Source organism: Choloepus didactylus, chromosome 10, assembly GCF_015220235.1.
Source record: "Choloepus didactylus isolate mChoDid1 chromosome 10, mChoDid1.pri, whole genome shotgun sequence".
Lineage (NCBI taxonomy): Eukaryota > Metazoa > Chordata > Mammalia > Pilosa > Megalonychidae > Choloepus > Choloepus didactylus.
In genome coordinates, this window is record NC_051316.1 from 39820482 (window position 1) to 39841890 (window position 21409).

The window sequence follows — 21409 nt, forward strand, 5'->3', positions numbered from 1 at the left end:
ACCCTTTTTAGGTTCTAAAGAATTGGGGTAGCTGGTGGTGGATACCTGTAACTATCAAACTACAACCCAGAACCCATGAATCTCGAAGACAGTTGTATAAAAATGTAGCTTATGAGGGGTGACAATGGGATTGGGAAAGCCATAAGGACCACACTCCACTTTGTCTAGTTTATGGATGGATGAGTAGAAAAATAGGGGAAGGAAACAAACAGACAAAGGTACCCAGTGTTCTTTTTTACTTCAATTGCTCTTTTTCACTCTAATTATTATTCTTGTTATTCTTGTGTGTGTGCTAATGAAGGTGTCAGGGATTGATTTGGGTGATGAATGTACAACTATGTAATGGTACTGTGAACAATCGAAAGTACAATTTGTTTTGTATGACTGTGTGGTATATGAATATATCTCAATAAAATGAAGATTAAAAAAAAAAAAAAAAAAAAAAAAGACATAATGCTGAGCAAAATAAGCCAGGCACAAAAAGAGAGATATTGTATGTTACCACTAATGTGAATTCTGTGAAAAATGTACAATGTTTTATACTGTAGAATGTAGGGGACCTAGAGATACCAATTAGTGGAGGGGGAATGATAATCTAATAAGAACAGATAAACTATGGAGGGTAATCTCAATGTTATGGGAATGCTCAGGAATGATTATGGTTTGTAAACTTTCTTGGATATAGTAAGATCAAGTTGGAAGCAATAGAGTTATTTTAGGTTTTTTTTTTCTCTTATTCCTTTGTTTTCTTAGGGGTTGTTAATTTTCTTGGGGTATGGTAGGAACATGTTGGAAGCAATGTAGTTATTTTAGATTATTTGTTTTTCTTACTCCTCTGTTTGGACAGGGTTTATTAATTTTCTTGGGGTATGGTAGGAACATATTGGAAGCAAAGTAGTTATTTTAGGTTATTTGTTTTCCTTAATCCATTGCTTTGTTTGAAATGTTGTGGGGTTTTTTTGGTTGTTGTTTGCCTGTTTGTTTTTAATTTTTTGATAAACAAAGTTAAAAAATTGAAAAAAATCAGTAGAAAAATGGGAGTAAAAACTAAATGACAAATAGGGTGGGATGGGGGGATGGTTTGGGTATTCTCTTTTCACTTTTATTTTTTATTCTTATTCTGATTCTTTCTGATGTAAGGAAAATGTTCAGAAATAGATTGTGGTGATGAACGCATAACTATATGATCATACTGTGAACAGTTGATTGTATTCCATGGATGACTGTATGGTTTGTGAATATATTTCAATAAAACTGAATTAAAAAAAAAAAAAAAAAAAAAAGAATGCAGACCTGTGCTCCGGAGAATCTAAGAGAGGACAAATGCACCAAGAGCAACTAAGAGTGACATTTTTGAGGAACTGCAGCCTAGAGGGGAACGTCCTGGGAGAAAGTCATTTTGAAACCAGAACTTTGGAGCAGATGTCAGCCAGGTGACTTCCCAGCTAACAGAGGTTTTCCAGACACCATTAGCCATCCTCCAGTGAAGGTACCTGACTGCTGATGTGTTACCTTGGATACTTTATGGCCTTAAGACAGTAACTGTGTAACCAAATAAATCCCCTTTATAAAAGCCAATCCATTTCTGTTGCTTTGCGAAAAGGCAGCATTAGCAAACTAGAACATATTGCATTGGCCTGAGAGTTCAAATATAAACCAATGGTATACTTTTAATGTCTTTTAGCATTAAAATATAGTTTCCTATCGAGTATTACAAGATTCCATCACTTTCTTTTTTCAAGTAATTCTTATTCTTGCACATTTTTTTCTTTCAAATGAAATTTAAAATAGTCTCTTCAACACTTTGAGAATATGATTCAACTTGCACCTAACTGATGAAACTGATTTGGGAATAAAGGACAAGTTTAAAATACTTAATTTGATCAGCTAGGAGCACAGTACATTTTTCCATCCATATAGGTCTTCTATTTTCTTTTATAAAGGTCCCACATACCTTGCTTTCGTCTCTACATTTTACAGAGCTTGTTGCCATGATGAATAGTAACATATTCCCATTACATTAAAACTATTTTTTTTTTTTGCTTGAAAAAATATTTTGAATATCTGGAGGTACTTGCTAATTTTATATTAATTCTGAAAATCTTGGGCTATCTGCTACAAAAAAAAAACAATAGTCTTCTTTCCCAATAGTTATAATTCCTCTCTAGTTTGGGTCTTATCACTCAGAACAAAATTAAATCAATATTCTGATGACAAGCCCTGGAAATGTTAAGCAGCACACACTAAATCATTCACAAGTAGGCTTTAAATATATAAAGGCTTTAGAGAAAGGCCTGAGAGCAATTGGTTTCGCTTCTTTTCTAGTGGCATCTAAAATGGGGCTAAAAAGCACCGAGAAGCACTAAACAGATCAGGCGAGATGTGGGGACGGGAACCAGTTATTGGGGAGGGTTTCTATTCAGTTTCCCAGTTGAGCCCACCACATACAAACCACAGCAAGCAATGGCTCTTGCTGGTGTTTAACAGGTCGTTGAACTATTGACAAGAAGAATGCTCTCATGTCCTCCTCAGACACAAGCTGAAGCTAATAATGCTCTAGAATGCAACACTGGCTGTTAGATAGCCTTCTTCTGAAGTTCCCTGCCTTAGCCTTTTTGCATCATCTGTGCTAAATTCTGTGCCTGCTACACCCTTTTCCATTCAGACTTTTCTGCCTTGACAATGAACCTTATGTTTTTCAAATCACACTAGTGATCTTGCTGTTTATGGTGAACTACTAAAATTTAATATTTAGGTTGCTGACAGCTATCTCAAAAGGAGTGATTTGTGGAGACAATACATTGGTTTCTGAATGGCCTGTTTTAATGGTAATTTGATAGGTTTCAACTGTATTCAGTCATGACCATATTCATTAGAGTAAAATTTACAGTAACCACTTCTGCTGTGAAATAATGTTGAGTTTATTTTATATTCAGCATAATGAGAAATGATTTTTATTTTTCCCAAGCAACTGGAAAAGTCTGGTTCAACAATCCTACAGATGACCTGGGCCCAAACACGGGTCCTCCCCACAAAATACCTGTAAGAATGAACGGCACAAATGCATGTTAGAGACAATAATGCCTCACATTTTCAAGGCCAAGTGACTGTGTGCTGTGGTCTAGGAAGAATCTGGGTAATTGTCTATAAAATATAGACCACTTTTGTTAACTCTTGTCATAAAGTAATATCATCCTTGGGGAAGACAAATTAAACAAAATAAAATTTCAGTGCTGAAAGATCTCAAATGGTGTCGAGAGGCCATTCTGGAGGTTATTCTTATGCATTATATAGATATCCCTTTTTAGTGTCTAATGTATTAGACCAGCTGGAAGGATATACCTGAAATGGTTGAACTGCAACCCAATATCCTTGATTCCTGAAGACAATTGTATAACAATATCGCTTATATGGTGTGACTGTGTGAATGTGAAAACCTTGTGGCTCACACTCTCTTTATCTAGTGTATGGACAGATGAGTAGAAAAAAGGGGGACAAAAAGTAAATGAATTTTGGGGGGGGGAGGAGTATGAGATGTTTTGGGTGCTCTTTATTTTTTATTCTTATTTTTAGTTTTGTTTTTTGGAATAATGAAAATGTTGAAAAATATGGTGATGAATACCCAGTTATATGATGATACTGTGAACACTGATTGTATATGTTGGATTGTATGGAGTGTGAATATATCTCAATAAAATTGCATTTAAAAAAACGTCACCCTTGACGAGCACTTTACTAGCCAAAATCCTTACATCATAAAATTGCCATTTATTTTCATTTTATTTGTGAATGATTTCTAATCATCTCCTGTAAGAGACCTTAACAGACAGTAAAAAGAAATTCATTTTTAGTAACTAACATTTACAAAGTAATTTAAATGCAAAGAGCTTGCATTTGAATCCTTCTCAATTTGTCATCCTCCTTTTAAAACCAGCTTTTTGATTCCTCAAATTGCTCGTAGTAGGAATTTCATTTGCTTTAAATTATGCCGAGAAGTTTAAAAACAAGATACTTTTAGTTCCAATGAACTAATCCCTATATAATCCCTGTAAAAGGTGTTTCCAGTAGGGCAGTGCTGACTCACATTTCAACAAGTGCCATACTAGAAAGATGAGGTAACAGAGCTGCATAAAAGATGGTGGCTTCACAGTTTTTATTGTGGGGCTGGGGATGTTCTTTACTATTTTTATATCTGTGATAAAGAAAAAAGTCCCGCAAAACCTGTCCATTAAATGTAAATCAGATGCAGTCACGCTACCATAAAACAAGTGTCATGATGAATGCTAACTTTGGATATTTTTTAAACTAATTCGAAAACATATGAAACAGAACAAATGGGGCAAGGTGTTAATGATTGGTGCCTCCAGGTGAAGGGTATAGGGATGGTCATTGCACTATTGTTTTAACTTTCCTATAGATTTGAAAATGTTCAAAGAAAAAAAGTTCTATAAAATAGACACCATGAATGAAATTTAAAAAAAAAATTAAAGACATACAAAGTAAGTCACTGAAGGTCACCGGTTTTAGTTTTAAAAAAAATGCCCTATATTCTAGGTTAAAACCTTCCTGCTAAAAAAGAGCATGGAAGAAATATAATGTGTGTTAGAAAAAAAACTGGTTTAGAAACCAGTGGGATCTATAATGCACTGTGCACATAATGCCCTTATCAGCATCATCTGTTGAGTTTTAAAAGAAAAAAATGTGTCCCTCTTGGTCCAAGGCAGGATGCCATGAGTTGTGCAAAAATCCAGCAACCCACTGATTTGTATGTCTACTATGATAAAGGTTTAAAAAAATGACATAAAATTTCCATTAAATATGGCCAGTATAACACACCTCAATAAATAAAAAACATTTTCTAATTTTCAAAAAACGAGAAAAGTTTTCTCAGTTGAGTGCTTGAAAACCAGTCTGCTATTATGAATTTCCTATGAACGGTTTTAAGTTGGCTAGGCTTTAAAAATACAGCACATGGTTTTGATTCTTGTTAAAAGTTCAATGCTTAATTTAAAGCTTCACCTTTTCTGTTAGATCTTTGGCTGAACAGTATCAGCTTATCAAAAGAACAAGATTTATTTTAGGAAAAAAAAATCTTCATTTACTTTGAGATAAGAGACAGCAACCACAAATCATGTCTTTTGGTGGAAACGAGAGAGTAGAAATCATATGCCGTGAATGGTGCCAATGGTAGCAATCCCGAAGCAATCTGTCCCAAAACTAAAGTTCTTTTTAGGATAGCCAGGCCTTCAATTACATCATATGGAACAGCTGCACACTTCTCCCTGCTCCTCATCAAAGGTTTTCACAAAAAAAGGAAAATTCCAACCAGTGACTAAGGATCTGGGTAGGCAGCATGTAGAAGTGGGAGCCATTTCCTTTCAAATGGTGGCACAGAAGATATTAGGATCCAACGATCCTGGGAGGCTGGGGACAGCAGGTTCAGTGAGCAGAGCCTTTGTTTCCAGGGAGCGTGCAAAGCGTTGATTTTGAAAGTCACCACGCTCCTCAGAGATTGTCTAAATAGGGCTCCTTCTCCTCCCTCCCCTTCCAAAACCAACTTCAGTCTTTCTGCCTTGGTGCTCTGTACAGTTTATTTGCACTCAGGTCTACTAATATGGTCATGTAAGGTTCTCTGAAATGAAGTTTTTATGCAGGTTGACAGCAGGGTCTGGGGAGACTGGAGGAGGAGTAGGAAGACAAACAGTTGGAAAAACTTAGTGTTACTCTTTGTAGAAACTATAACAAGATGCCTGAACATTTCTACTAACCTAAGGTGATTCGCAGAATCAACTAGAAATTGTCATTTTTTTCTTTGTATTTTACAACACATGTGCAGTTATAAGCAAAAATTAGTCAGAGATATTAATGTTAAATCAAGCACATTTTTAAAGGTCCCTGAGATGACATACAAAGATACACCACATAGCACAATATTTCAGCAGACATTAAATTATTTACAAGGATCGTTCAGAGTAAAATCAAATTTCTATTTCAACTGTAACATACAAGATAAATTATATTCCTGTGATTGGCTGTTGCTATAAATTTATTCAAATCAGGAAAATTACCAGGTTTAAAGCTCTCAAATAATTTTGGCACAGGTCGTATCTTTTCCTTTCGTTAAGTCCCTGAGCTTTTTTGACAGATTTCTGCATTGTACCTCTCCCTCAGCCACCTCGGTCAACTTTCCCCATGAGACCTCTTTACTTCCTCTGGCCCCTCTGCTCCTCTAACTTCCCTTCCCCTCACTTTAACTCTAGGTAGACATTTAAGGCTATAACCTTTCTAACAGATTGTGTTCTGCAGAAAACATGTAGCTTCTCTGACAGAAAGACTTAGCTGAGTCCCTGATCCCAAGAGCTCCCCATACAGTTTTTCTGATGCTCTCTAACAAGGCATAGGAGTCGGACGGGGTATATGTTGCACATTCTTATTTCTAGAATTGCCTACAACGGTCCATGTCTGAGGGTCTCCAGAGCTTTATGTCTTAGATGCTCATCCAAACACTGGACAGCAAAGGGGTCTATGTCAGTGTCAAACTTATTGGCAAAGAAGTGGTGATGACGCAGCATCCAGTTCAAGTCACCCATCCCGAAAACGCACACGGAGCGCACATGGACCCCGTTGCAGGGTGGGTAGGGGGCACCCTTGGACACATCGCCTTCAAAGTAGTGCCACTTGACAAACCTAGCCACCGCTTGCATGTCAGACATGTCATACTTTGGGCTCAAGGACAGCGCGCCGGGGACTTCTGGGATCCTTTGAATAGTGGCCCAGAGATATTCATCTGGGCTGTATGTGTCTTTTGCCCATTCTATAAACTTTTGGATTTTTTCGTTCTCCAGCACATATCCCACATAGTCCCTACTGACTACAAAATAGGCACTGCCTGAAAAAATAGGTGTTTCAAGAGGAGGGCGTGCTTTGCTGGTCCCCGTGTTGGTGAGCTTCCCATTAATAACTTCATAACGCTTTTTCCACCTATCCTCTTTATTGGAGGGCATCTTCTCAGTTTCCAGGTTGTTTTCGCCCATCAGCGACTTGAGCTTCCTGACAATTTCCAGGTTGGTTTTAATAGGAAAATCCATACCACAAAGATTGATCAAGTATTTCCAGTCTGCACTCAGGCTGTACAGGTCCTTCATGCAGTTGAGGTCCGCCTGAACCCGGCTCCACGAAGCATAAACCACGCTCTCCAGCTGACTGGCCAAGAAGACGTTACTGAAACAGGATGCAATGCCCATCACCGCTGCTAAAAAGGAACTGTCCGATTTTTTGTCCACATGAATGCAATAGAAATTCTGAGGCATATAGATGGCCCTCAGGAGCCTGTCAAGCATTTCAATTTTGTGATGAACCACTATAGAGTATGCAATTGGGAACTCCGCCTCTTCTCTGCTAAGGGATTCGACAATATATTTGCGCCTTTTGATGAAAGAAGCACAATCGCTGGTCATGTTTATATAGTCGTGGGTTGTCCACCGAGGGCGCTTTTTAAATTTCACTGTCAGCATCTCAAGTTTTACCTTTTCGATTTCATCTCTATCACCCTGTAAAACTTTGGTACAATTAATGTCAGTACTAGGATCCTCTCCGATCAGCTCCAAATGTCCCACACTCACAAATTCAGGCTTTTGATGAATTCTTAAAACTGAGAAGGTGACTAGGGAAAAAATGAGAATCAAAAAGTAATATCTGGCACGATAAGAACAAAGTCTCCTCCGCAGCAACTTCCTCAGCATTTCAAACAACAGTCAGGACCTTTGTTTTGCTAAGGGCAGACTTCTAAGCTTCAAGCACCATCAATTTTCTCTCTGTTGTGGCTTTGAGAGTTGTCAGTTTGCATTTATCAGAAGTGCAAAAACATCTTGAAATGGAGAAAAGAACTAAAAGAAAAATAGAAATAATACATATAAATACAGTGTTTCACAACATCTTCTCAAGCTCAATGTACTCCCTGCTACGAGATCAAACTTTACTTTACGAGTGCCAGATGTTCAACACAAAATCAGAGTAGATCAGAGGAAAAAGGGTAGCATTCTAGGAAACCCAGCCTCTAGCACTTATGCCACAGGTTGCATTTAAGAAAAAGAAGGGGGGAAGAAAGCCCAGTACAAGGATCTACTAGAATATTCTACATTTTACCTGTCATGTATATGAAGTGCAAAAAATTAGTTGAAAACATAAGCTACAATTGATGACTTGCCCGTGGTTGTAAGTTTTTGATGCTGTGCCAGTTCTAAGAATTAGCACCCCTTGCTTTGGAAGCATTGCTAAACTTGGTTCCTTCTGACAGATCCATTACCATCCATCAGCTGGCTTCAACAGCCCAGAAGATTTGAGGAGATCAGATCTATTTTGCCCTGGGCTGATTTAGGATTGGGGGAGTACTTTGGGAGAAGTTCAGAAATGGCTGTGATTCTAAGAATTTTTGCAGGAAGGGCAGGTCAGCTGAATTTTCAAACTGCACCAAAAAAACTCAGCTGAAACCAGGCTAGACTTGGGACTGCCTGGAATTGATCCCATGCCGAGTTCAGTTCTATGTCAGACATTACGGGAAGTCTTGCATTTCCTGCACTGATTCTAACAGGTTACAATAATTAAAACCCTGTGGAAAAGCAACAATTGTATACAAATTATAATTTATAAGAAACCTTATGTCTGTATTTCAAATTCCAGGAACTCAACCCACTTTTACTATATAAAATGCTTATAAATATTAAAATATTATTTTGTTTTCAAAATTCAATTCTGTAACTTGGCAATTGGTTGTATACCTAATAAGTGGTGGTGTTCAATAAAGAGAGCCAAATATCACCACCTGTCTCCAAACCAAATTTTTAGAAATTTTAAATTAGTTTTTAATACCAGAATTAACATTGGAACTTTTAAATGTTTCATTAAGAAAATGTACTGCGAATATTAATAATATAAATACTAATAAACAATTGAACAATATTAGTATATTTAAGAAAATAGCTTAAACCTCTTACCATTCAGCATTAAGGAACAGGTGCGTCACGGAGGCCCCTGGGCATGTTCAGAGCATCTCCCATACACTGAGGTTTCTTAAATGTACCACGCATCCAACAATGGTGATATATCCCAGGAGGCTTTTTAAAAATCTATGAAGTGAAAAGGGAAATAAAATGTGAAGGAATGGATATGTGTATGTAAAAAGCATGCTGATGAACTAATCCTATGTATTTACTTTTTCTCTCAAAATGATGGCTGGTTGATTTCTCTCTCTCTTAAAACTTCCTTCTCTCCAGTCTTCCTTCTTTTCCTAATGTATGTTTGTTGAATTGATAAAGGCCTGAAAACATCCTGAATTTAGGCAAATACATTTGAACTTTTTTGGGAAAAACATGCATTTCCCAAAGCATGTGCCAAAGAACAGTTTAATGATCTGATATGATCAAGAAAGCTGCCATAACCTGTTCCCATTGGGAAGATTCCCAGCGCTCACTAGCATAATCAAAGCCAATTCTGACATTTAGGTAGCTGCTCACATCTCTCAGTGCTCCCAACTATTTCCATCACCTCCTCACCCCCAAACTCTATTAGGAAACAAACATTGGGAGATGCTGCTAAATGGAAATCCAATCAACAACAAAAATATTACTAATGAATCTTAAGCACTAAAACATAAGAACACGAAACAATCTAAGCAATTCTCACACCAGTTTTCTTTAGGTTAGCCTTTAAGAGTTTGGGGATCTGCAACATTACAGTTTCTTTGGGATTTCTATACCATGCAAGTCCATCCTTTATTGCTAAAAATTTACTCTCTCCAAAAGTAACATCAAAGCAACACTAAATTCAAACAAATTTTAAAAATATATATTTTAAAAATTAATAATAGTTTCTACTTCCAAAATGGAGGAGACTTCTGAAAATCTGCTCCTCCATAAAAATGATGAGAACAGTGGTTAAAAAACCGTCGAAGTCAACTTTTTCAGAAATCTGGTTTGCAACAATCTGAGGAGCAAACTGTTCTTCAAAAATGAAAGAGAAGCTAAGACATTCCCTGATAAAAATTGACATAATTTGTTGCTAGCAGACCAGTCCTACAAGAAATACTGAAGAGACTCCTTCAGGTTGAAATGAAAGAACGCTAGGTAGCAAAAGGCAAAAAAGTCATAAGACAATAAAAAATAGCAAAGTGGCAGACATAAATCCTACCTTGTCAGTAATTACACTAAAATGTAAATAGGCTAAACTCTTCAATGAAAAGACAGAGTTTGAGTGAATGGATAAAAGCATGATCCAACTGTATGCTGTCTATACAAGACTCACTTCAGATACACAGACATAAAGAAGCTGAAAGAAAAAGAATGGAAAAAGCTATGGCATGCCAACATTAACCAAAAGAGAGCTGGAGTGACCATAATATCAGACAAAATAGGCTTTAAGGCAAAAATTGTTACTAGAGACAAAGTAGGACATTTTATAATGATAAAAGGGTCAATCCATCAAGAATATATAATAATTATAAACATATGCACTAGCAACACAGCCACAAAATACCTAAAGCAAAACCCGAAATAATTGAATGCAGAAATAGACAATTCAACAATAGTAGCTGGAGATTTCAATGCCCAGCTTTCATTAATAGATAGAACAACAGGCTGAAGATCAGCCAGGAAATAAAATACTTGAACAACCTACACACTAACTAGACCTAATCTATAGAACACTCTACCCAACAGCAGCAGAATAAACATAGATGTGGAACATTGTCCAAGAAAGACCATATGTTAGCCCATAAAACAAGTCTCAATAAATTTAAAAGAATTGAAATCATACAAATATGTTCTCCAATCACAATGGAATGACATTAGAATCAATAGCAGAAGAAAATTTGGGAAATTCACAAATAAGTGGAAATTGAACAACACACTCCTAAATAACCAATAGGTCAAACTGAAGAGAAATGAGAAAACACTTTGAGATGAATGAAAATAAAAATACAACATGCCAAATCTTAAAGGATGTGATGAACCTTGAGACATCATGTTGAGTAAAATAAGCCAGGCACAAAAGGGCAGATATTGTATGATCTCACTTATATAACTAGAATATGAAAGCAACAACAACAACAAAAAACCCAGACAAACAAGGGAAGCAGCCAAAGTAGTAGTTAGAGGACTATTTACAGGTATAAACCCCTACATTAAAAAGATTTCAAGTCAATAACCTAACCGTCTATCTTAAGACCCTGGAAAAAGAAAAGCAAACTATATCTAAAGCAAGCAGAAGGAAAGAAAATAATTTAAAAATTAGAGTGGAAATAAACAAAATAGAGAATAGAAAAATAGAGAAAAATCAATGAAACCAAAAGCTGGCTCTTTGAAAAGACCAAAAAAACAAACTTTTAGTGAGACTGACCAAGGGAAAAAAGAGATAAGTTTCAATTATTAAAACAGGAATGATTTTACTACCAACCTTACAGAAAGGAAAAGGATTGTAAGGGAATACTATGAACAGTTGCATACCAATAGATTAGTTAACCTAGATAAAATGCACAAAATCCTAGAAAGACATAAATTACAGACACTGACTAAAGAAGAAAGAAAATCTGAATAGATCTGTAACAATAAAATCAAAAAATTTTTCACAAAAAAAGTCCAGGCCTTGATGGCTTCATGGGTAAATTCTACCAAATATTAAAGAATTAACACCAATCCTTTACAAACTATTCCAAAAAACACAAGAGGAAAAACACTTCCAAACTAATTCTATGAGGCCAGGATTAACCCTATACTAAAACCAGACAAAGACACCATAAGAAAACTACAGACCAAGATCCCTTATGAATATGTGATGCAAAATTCCTCAAAAAAAAAAAAAAATACAATGCAAACCAAATCCAACTACATATAGAAAGTTTACACCATGACCAAACAGGATTTATCCCAGGAATGAAAACTTGGTTTAACATACAAAAACCAATCAATGTAATACCATTTCAGTAGAATAAAGGGAGAAAATCACGTTGCCATCTTCATAGATACAGAAAAAGCATTTGATGAAACCCACACCCTTTCATGATAAAAACACCCAAGAAACTAGGAACAGAAGGGAACCTCCTCAAACTCATAAAGGGTATCTACAGAAAACCTACAACTACTTAATGAATAAAGATGGGATGCCTTTCTCCTAAGATCAGGAACAAAACAAGGATGTCTGCTCTTACCACTTCAATTCAACATTACACTGAAGGTTAGAACCAGGGCAACTGGGGAGGAAAGGGGAAGGGAGGGGAGGGGAGAGAAGGAAGGAAAGGAAAGGAAAGGAAGGAAATCAATCCAGATTGGAAAGGAAGAAGTAAAATTGTCTTATTTACAGATGACAGTGAACTTACAAAATATTCATAAACGAGTAACAAAAATACGGCAAAGGTTAGCACTGTTGGGCCCAGCATTCCTTCACCTACAGACTTCACAAAGGAAGCAGACTGCTTGTAGAAAGTGGGGTGGGAATAGTCAGTGAGGCCAAAAACTGAACAGTAAGAACTACCCTAAATAATACATGTGCATGAATTCCAAGAGGGCAAGAAAAACACAAGTTCCAATGCTCTAAGACTTGCTCTCCCAGGATCTACATGACTTGGCAGCCATCTGGGATGTGTCCTGGAGAAGGTCCCTCAAGGGAGCACTGATGCCTCTCCTCAAGAGAAGACTTCTTTATGGACACCACCATGAATATTTTCAATTAGAAAACACAACATAAATAGAAATAATGGAAGAAATTAACTCCACCGTGAGAAGAAATAAGGTAAAACTAATTCCTGATAGTAATGGTTTTCAATACATAGTTTTTAAAAGTTAAAATCAAGAAGCACAGAACTAAGTTCTAGAAATGCTGAAGATAAACTCTACTCCTTTATAATGACAGTAACAAGGAGGAGGGAGCCAGTGGAGGAAGGGGATGAGGAAAAAGTTCAAATGCCTCTAAGGTAACAATATCTGGCGCTAGAAGTGTTCCAACATAAAATCAACCCATAAGGATTAGGGTGCAGCAGAGGACTTAATGGAGTGAGAGGATAGACAAAATGATTAGGGTGACGGGATGGTCTTAAGCCGCGTAACAGGTCAACAGACAACTACAGTAGACTGGAGCAGGTCAGAAGGCCCCAGGAGAAACACCTTTCAGAATATGAAACTAATGAAATAACTGATGGGAATGAACATACTGAAACACCAGGCAAAAGTTAGGGGGTGAATTTGTAATAACCACACTGAAAACAAAGCAAGTAAAGGGAGTTGGGGAGATCACTATTGACTCCAAAGAAATCAGAGTCCTGCAGTAGTGAAAACAGCAATCATTGTATACTATATAGCTTAGCGCTGAAGAACATATACTCTTAATAATGTAAACACTATTTATCCAGCCAAAATTCAATAAAATTATATTTGGGTCCCAGAGCAATGGGAAGGCTGGGTGTGGAAAGAAAGGGATGGTGTACGTTTCCCAGCAAAATATAACTGCCAATGGGGATGTGTTCTGAATTACTTTGCTGTTGGAATCCAAAGGCCTTCTAATTTGATTTCACCACCACATGTCCTTGACTTAAATAGCTCAAAATGTTAAGGATCTGATAGAAAAAGTGAAGTGGGATAAAGGATACAACCCACTGCAGGATTGTTTTCACAGTGACAAAGAGACGAGGAAGTAAATGTAAGCAACGTCCAAGGACCACTGATTATCAGGTCTAGATTTTAGCATGGAATAAGTAAGAAACACTGGAAGATTTTACAGTGCAGAAGAGAAGAGCTATGGCAGCATTTCAAAACTAAAAATCTATTAACTAAAATCGACTAGCATATGTTTCTGTAGTTTAAATGAACCAATTCTAAGATGAAAGAAGATATTCAACCCAATGTCACACATTTAGTAGTGTGTAAGTTAATTAAGAGAAATATCAGTATATGGAGAAGAAATTGAAAAATGCTTGAAGAAATGAGTTACCTGTGACTCAGGCTACATTTTCCTTGATTCCTTTGTAGAATTAAAATAAGAAAGGCAAAGCAGGAATTAGGATGAGAAGGGAATTTTATTTTATTAATTAATACAGCATAACACGCAGAGCTTTAAATAGAAGCTTTTAACATATTTATATGTGAATACACACATGCATACATACCTCTCAGGACAATCGGGATTTTCTGTTCTGCCTCTAATTACACCTGAGACTCCTGGACAAGTATCAGGAGAGAACGGGGCTCTGCACTGGTTAGCTTTCAAGGTTATTGCTGACAGCTACAACTGTCAACTGTAATAAAGTGGGGGGTAGAATTCAAAAAGGTAAACCTTTTCTTCTGTACAATTTCCACCAAAATAATTCTGGTTTAAGTCCAAACAAACAAACAAAATATTACAGAGAGAAGAATTAATTCTCTCTAGCTAGTCCCATTATTTTCAGTAATGAATGAAAAGCTAGGGTTAGTTATTTAAGAGCTATTTTGTCCCAAAGAGGTACAATGAGTAAATGGGAACAAAATTCTCTCATACCATTAATTCAGGCATTAATTTTTTTCTTATGAACGTGATCACATAGGTGAATCTAATTTTATTTAATTTAATCCAACTTCAATTAGGAACGGGGCACTGAAAAGTTTATTGATTATATTTATTATGTATTTTTTTATTTCACATTACTTTATATTACTAAAAAATTGCTTTAATATGAGATTTAGCTATTAATGGGATTTATAAAGAAGGCAGAATGGAGGAAAGGAAATTCTGCTTATCAAGGCTTTAGAATATTCATTGATATCAGCTCTCTTTAAAAACTGATTAACCATTTGAGAAGTACCCCTTCTTCAGTAACTTACTATTTCCTTTTAATCCTTTAAATATGCTGTTCATGTTCACTTAATATGTGATGCTTTTGCAATTTATTTCCTGTATTTTTTTCCATTGGGGCATTTTTCCAAATCATTAAAAATTCTTTAAAAACAGAAACAAAAACAAAAAACAAAAAAACTGATTAACCATCTTTCTTGCTCTGAATTTTATAATTTCTTATCATTATTTTTAAGACTTAAAAATTTAACCTTTATTTTTAAAAAAAGTTATAAATGTTTATTGTTTAAAAGACTATAGTTGTATAAGAGTCAAAAACACGAAGACTCCGAGATTTTACCCTACTTGAAAGCTAGCAAGTCTGCCACAGCTTTCTTGGATGCTGGTAGAAGACACAAGACTCCCGAGCCAGAGAGGAGGACCATTTATTTACCAATAGCAATAGCAGTAGCCTTTTCTTAAAAAAACATTAAAAAGCAAGTATCTGTTGGCTTACCTAGTACCATTATTTTCAGTAGCGAAAATGTTCTTTCTTAAAAGAAATATACATGCACGTGCACACATGCGTGCTCAAAGTGTACGCACGCATCTGTAGGGGTATGAATAAATGAAAAACTGGCTGGATCAATCAGGGTCCACGGCCTATTGCTCTTCTGCGGTAGGAAACACGGTCTAAGTTCATTCCTTTGGTCTCTGGTTCTGGTGTATACTGTGCCTGGGCTCAGTTTCATCAACTCTCCATGGACTATTGTTCCAGAGGCCATTGTGACTGCAGCACGACTGAGGTGGAAGTTAAAGCTATGCAAATATCTTCCAGGATCCTGACTCAAGTCAGATGCTGAAATGCCACCATAAAGCAGGCCAGAGGAAGGGACAGGAAGCAGATAAGATTGCCAGGCGGAGGCCATGCTTCTCAGGGTGCCGGTGTTCTTTCTGGCTATCTGTGTCTTTCTGTTCTCACCTCATCCAAGACTCAGCCTCTCCTCCCACCCCCTCCATGCCGCTACCCCAGGCTTGCCCCGCTTGGAGGGTCGTCTCTGACACCTAACTGCTACCTGTGGCTCACTGATGGAAATACTTCCCTTCTCTGAAGTCTTGCATTAAAAGAAACTTCTGAGACTTGAACCACTGTCCACCTTTTCAAACTTGTCAGGATGAGCTCCTGGGGTCCTCTGTAATTTTGTGTTACGAATCAAACAAAAATAAATCTACCTCCGCCATTTAGGCTGCTATCTCCCAAAATTCACCCCCGAGATTTTTGGGACTCTAGCCAAGGAAATATTAGACAGTATGGGACCTTCTATGACCAGCATTGGACCACGTTTCCCAGGCCCCTTAGGGAAGGGGGCTTTCTGCATGAAATAAGATATTCCAACTAAAGTCAGACAGCATGATAAAGGGACAAAAGGGCCCAAACCATGTCTTCTTCAGACCCCACATCCCAGATCCAAGCACAGGATCTGGCACAGAGAATTGCTCAAAAACATTTGTGAATGAATAGATTAAATCAAGGAAGACCATACTCCTCTGCTAAAAATTTAGTATCTATCATCTCTCCCTTTTGAGTGCTAGGAAAAACCTGTTTCCAGTTCCCTACACTTGCAGGGACTGCCTTAGAGAGTATATTTACAAGCACACTCTGGTGTAAAGATGAAATGACAAAAAGTGATTATTTTAAAAGCCAAAATGCCTCAAATACAAAAAATATAAGTGAAGAAATAACAGTACCAAAATTTTGAAAGCTAGAGGGGGTGAGTGGAAATCTCAGAAAGCAGAATCATAAACTGGTTTAGGACACCCAATTTCCAGCATGACCCCAGTATGTGTATACAGTGTGTATGTGTGTGTGTGTGTATATATACACAGACACACACAGACACACACACATACATGTACAGCACAGTACACAAGACAGTTTGCCAGAGGCTACATGATGTGATTTCTCAACAGGACGAATGCAGAAGCAAGTATAAGAATCCAGAGGACTTCTATTAACCCAAACATTAAAGAAATTTGCAAAAACATAATTTTCTTTCAAAATGTTACACATGTTAACATATAAAGAGTTTATCATTATAAACTTTAAATAAATAGATTTTTCCCAGTTTTAATTTCTAATAGGCTATAAATACTGATAAATATATCCCACATAAACAAAAACTCTTTGGGAGCCTCAACAATCTTTAAGAGTGTTAAGGGTCCTGAAACGAACAAACAAAAAAGTTTCAGAACTGTTGACTGGAAAGATGGTAGGCAGGGTTGGGAAGTAAGTGTATGTGCGATAAAAGAGAACGAAAACCCTCATCTTCTGTGGTAAAAGGAACCCAAAACTGAAAAATCTAGAAACGGTATATAATAAGCATGGCTATTTAGAAATAAGGAAGTACACACCCAAAGAAACTTGCACAAAGTTGAAAGTTTACCTCTATGCCTACACTATCCAATATGGCAGCCATAAACACATGTGGCTACTGAGCACTTGAAATGTGGATAGTCTGACTGAGGAACTGGATTTCTTTGCATATTTTAATTAATTAAAACTAAATTTAAAGATTGAAGCACTATAAAATCTTTCCATTAAACACAACTTTATGGTTTTGCTGAGATTACATTTCACTTTAATGGCTGTATTGTATACGATTTATTGTTGTATTATGGTACATGTATCAGATACATTTGTTTTTTAATATCTCATCAATAACATTTTGATACTGATTATACGTTAACATGATAAAATGTTGCATATGCTAGGTTTAAATACACTGATATTAATTTCACCTGTTTCTTTTAAACTTTTTTTCATGTAGCTATTAGAAAATTACATACTCGGCTCACATTATATTTCTATTGGACAACGCTGCTTTAGGAAGAAAATTTTGAGGAGCCACTGGAAGAGGAAAGCTACTTTTACTAACTCCAACTCTTTGTGGGGAGACAGTTCTCTATGGATCCCTCACACTTCTGCACCTCTTGCTAGAGAGGCACTTAATCGCCCTTTTGTTCCAGACTATTTTTTCAAGGATATTTGAAAATAAAAAAGCTTCCAAGATATAGTGCTTCTCTCCCTAGCAAAAGGCAAGCCAACTTAGAGCTCCCTAAAAAAGATTCAGGTCCTCAGCTCAGGTTTCCTTTTCTGTAATGGGCAGGTATTATCTGGCTTTCTTCACACTGCCCTGTGGGAGACGGGACACAAAACCAACATAAAAAACTGCTAATACTTGTTTTTAATTTCTCTTTTTATTTTTTCTTTTTTTTTTTAAAGCTACTGCTATTGCTATTGGTAATAAATGGTCCTCACCTCTGAGCCAGGATTCTGACATCTTCTACCAGCATACATGAAAGCTGTGGCAGACTTGTTAGTTTTCAAGTAGGGTAAAATCTCAGACTCATCATAGTTCTTGACTCTTATACAACTATAGCCTCTTAAAACAACAAGCATTTATAACTTTGTTTAAAATAAAGATTAAATTCTTAAGTCTTAAAAAGTAGTGATAAAATTAAGAGCAAGAAAGATGGTTAATCAGTTTTTAAAGATAGCTGATATCAATCAATATTCTAAAGCCTCGATAAGCAGAATTTCCTTTCCGCCATTCTACCTTTATACAATCCCATTAACTGTTAAATCTCATATTAAAGTTTTATAATATAAAATAAAAAATACATAATAAATATAATCAATCAACTTTTCAATGCCCTGTTCCTCATTTAACTCGGATGAAATTAAATAAAATTAGATTTCATTTATTGTGATCACCTACAGAAGAAAAAAATTAATGCCTGAATTAATGATAAGAAAAGTTGTAGAGAATTTTTTTCCAACGTACTCATCTATACCTCTTTGGGACAAAATAGCTCTTGAATAACTACCCCTTGTATCTCATCCATTACTGGAAACAGTAGTCAGTCCTCTCTTCTCTCCCCATTCCTCTTTTCCCAGAGCCACAAGAAGCTGACAGCCTGGGGGAGGAATTGAAACCTACCCTTTCGCCTGAAGGCTTGAAGGAAAGATGACACACCCCAGGCTGTGCTACAAAGTGGAAAGCATCAGGAGGAAATGAAAGGGAGCTAAGGGAAGGACAGAATGTTCCATCTGCAGGGATCCAAGAAGGATTCCTAGACTACAATTGACCTGGATCCTAAATAATGGGTAGAAGTTAGATATTAGGAGTTAGGAGAGAAATGCATTCCCTACTTTCTATGTTTGCTTAGGAAGTAGCAGCCAGAAGCAGAGGAAGCCTGAAAGGAAAAAGAGATCATGATGTGCTACAAAAGCAGTTTTTAAAAAGCAGAGAAGGGTGAGTAAGAGACGGTGGCTTTTTGCCACTCACGCTCCCAAACCCTAAAGACCTCCTTCCCCACATATTACAACACTAGGTCCGTTTCCCCATAAGGTGACCCACAATAATGAATTGATTTCTAAGCAAGCACATCTGTGGAAACGAGTGTAAGATTTCAGCAGAGAAACCAGTGGAGTGAAGATAAACAGGGGTCACTTTCACACACACACTCAGAACAAATGATTAAAATGATCACTTCATAATAAACAGTCCATCTGAGAAGCAGCCTGAGAGGCTGAGAAAAACTCTGTGCAGAAGCAGCAACAGCCTGACTGGGGCCAGCTCTGTCCCCCACCCCTGCCTCCACCACAGGGACAACTCCTCATTCACCAAGAGGTTTGCCCAGTAATTATGAAAACACTCAAACCTTCCCCCCAAAGGAAGGAAACTGGGAAGAACCAAAACACTGTTCTGGAAATTTCCTTTGCACATATAAGGTAAGCAAACAGTAGGTACACAGAGACAAGACTTGATCTGTTGTTTGTTCTCCAAATGCCCTCCTTGCCTTGACCTCCCCCCGCCCCCACACACTGATTCAGTGTGTGAATGTTTGAGACTAAATGTTAGTGTTCTTCATCTGGATCTCTTGAAGATCCAATAACTGGCGTGAGCTAGTCCTTTTCCCAAGAACCGGGAGTCAAAAAAGAAAAGGGAGAGCTAGGATGAGGCGGCCAGCAGGGCCAGATACCATGTATCAAGGATGAACTTGCTAAGGGTCTCTCATTTCTAGGGCCATCACTTTTCCAAGGTCAGGCTGCCTGTGTGTCCTCTGGTCATTAGAGGGCAGTCATGGCTGAAGCAGCCGGGCTTCAGCTCCAGCTCAGCACTAAGGTCAAAGTGGAAATGACTGGGGATAGGGCTACTCAATTCAAAAAGGATTTTCTGATTACGTGTCCTCAAGGCTTAAAAGTCTCACTACTCTCAGTATCTTCTCAATAACCTTCATCCAACTTCTCTTTAAATTTAAATTTTAGGACTAGAGGTATATACAGATTTACCCATACAAGTTTCATACACTCATTTGAAAGCCAAAGAAATGCTTCTTATTGCTCATATTACCCCTTTGTAATGATTTTTTTTTAAAAGATGCTACTGGCTTACAACTTGACTAGACATCCTCAGAGAGGTGAGCACTTAGAAATCTAAGGATGCTACTTGGAAGAGGATAGTTAAATTAAGACAGGCATTGAAGGAAGTATAAAAGAAGAGTATAGGAAGGCATGACCCTAGGTTTTGTCTGAAAAAAAGGGACCTTTTCAAGTTTAGTGTCATGAAAATTTTGGAGATAAAGAACAAAGATTATCTGTCTAACTCCCTCTCAAAGGCCAGTGTTTCCTACAGCCTAAGCTGCTTTGGAGTGACCTCATAGTTTCCTTCAAGTATGAGTAACGGCTAGACTAACTTTAAATGGGAAAAATCTGTCCTCAAAGCAGTAAGTAGAATTCATTTGCAGAGGATGCTCTTGACAGACTTTGACAACAGAAACATATCTATCAATGCTTAAAAAAAAAAAAGGTAATAGTATGTATTTTTAAAGAATCTTCAACATCATTACTACTGTAGGTCAAAAAAGAGTCTAAATGATCCCGCTGCCCACTTTTCACATTCCAGACTGAAGAGTAATGAACTTTTTTTCTTTCATCCAGAACTCGGTACTTTATAGGACTGAACTGAGCACCACAGTTTTATGGAATCAAAATTTTAGCTGTTCAGATATCCCAAATGACCACAGTATGCCAAGCCCTAACTAACAGTAGTCCTGAAATATCTAGGTCCCGATCTGGGATTCTATAAAAGTTTCACTCACTAAATTTATCTCTCAGAAACTTAAATCCACCAGCTTGTTCCTATGCCAGACAAGTCCTAAAACCCAAAGGCAAAGGCCTCCTTAAGAACAAAACCAGATGCAGCCCCCTGCCCCATAATGTCAACACCCCTTTTCAATAATGAACAAGTTAGGGTGAAGATCGAGAAAGGGATTTAAACGAGAGGAAGGAGTAGAATCAGACAAGATAGGATTTAACAAAGGATTACAAATACTGACTCTTCACATAAATATTTTTTTAGATGCTAGGGTATTAGAATAGCTGGAAGGAAATAATGGAAATGGTGGAACTCTAACCCATAACAATCTTTGAAATTACATATATAACGACTTGTTAAATTGTACTTTGAAAATTATCACTTTTCTGTATATATCTTTCACAATAAGGAAATAACTGAAATTGTGGAACTGTAACCCATAATATTCTTTGAAATTT

At 37.0% G+C, this 21409-nt stretch overlaps 1 protein-coding gene across 6 annotated transcripts in view; it reads right to left on the minus strand.

Moving 5' to 3' along the window:
- Nucleotides 1–3830: 3830 nt before the first annotated feature.
- The window catches only part of GCNT1 (glucosaminyl (N-acetyl) transferase 1), a 34166-nt gene continuing 16587 nt past the window's right edge, over nt 3831–21409 (minus strand). For all 6 annotated transcript variants that reach the window (XM_037798170.1, XM_037798168.1, XM_037798165.1 and 3 more), the window contains 2 exons: nt 8994–9125; nt 3831–7886 (listed from right to left, as the gene is read on the minus strand). In XM_037798170.1, the coding sequence (XP_037654098.1) occupies nt 6447–7742 (1296 nt within the window). In that variant the 5' untranslated portion in view covers nt 7743–7886; nt 8994–9125 and the 3' untranslated portion in view covers nt 3831–6446. The remainder of the gene's footprint in view (nt 7887–8993; nt 9126–21409) is intronic.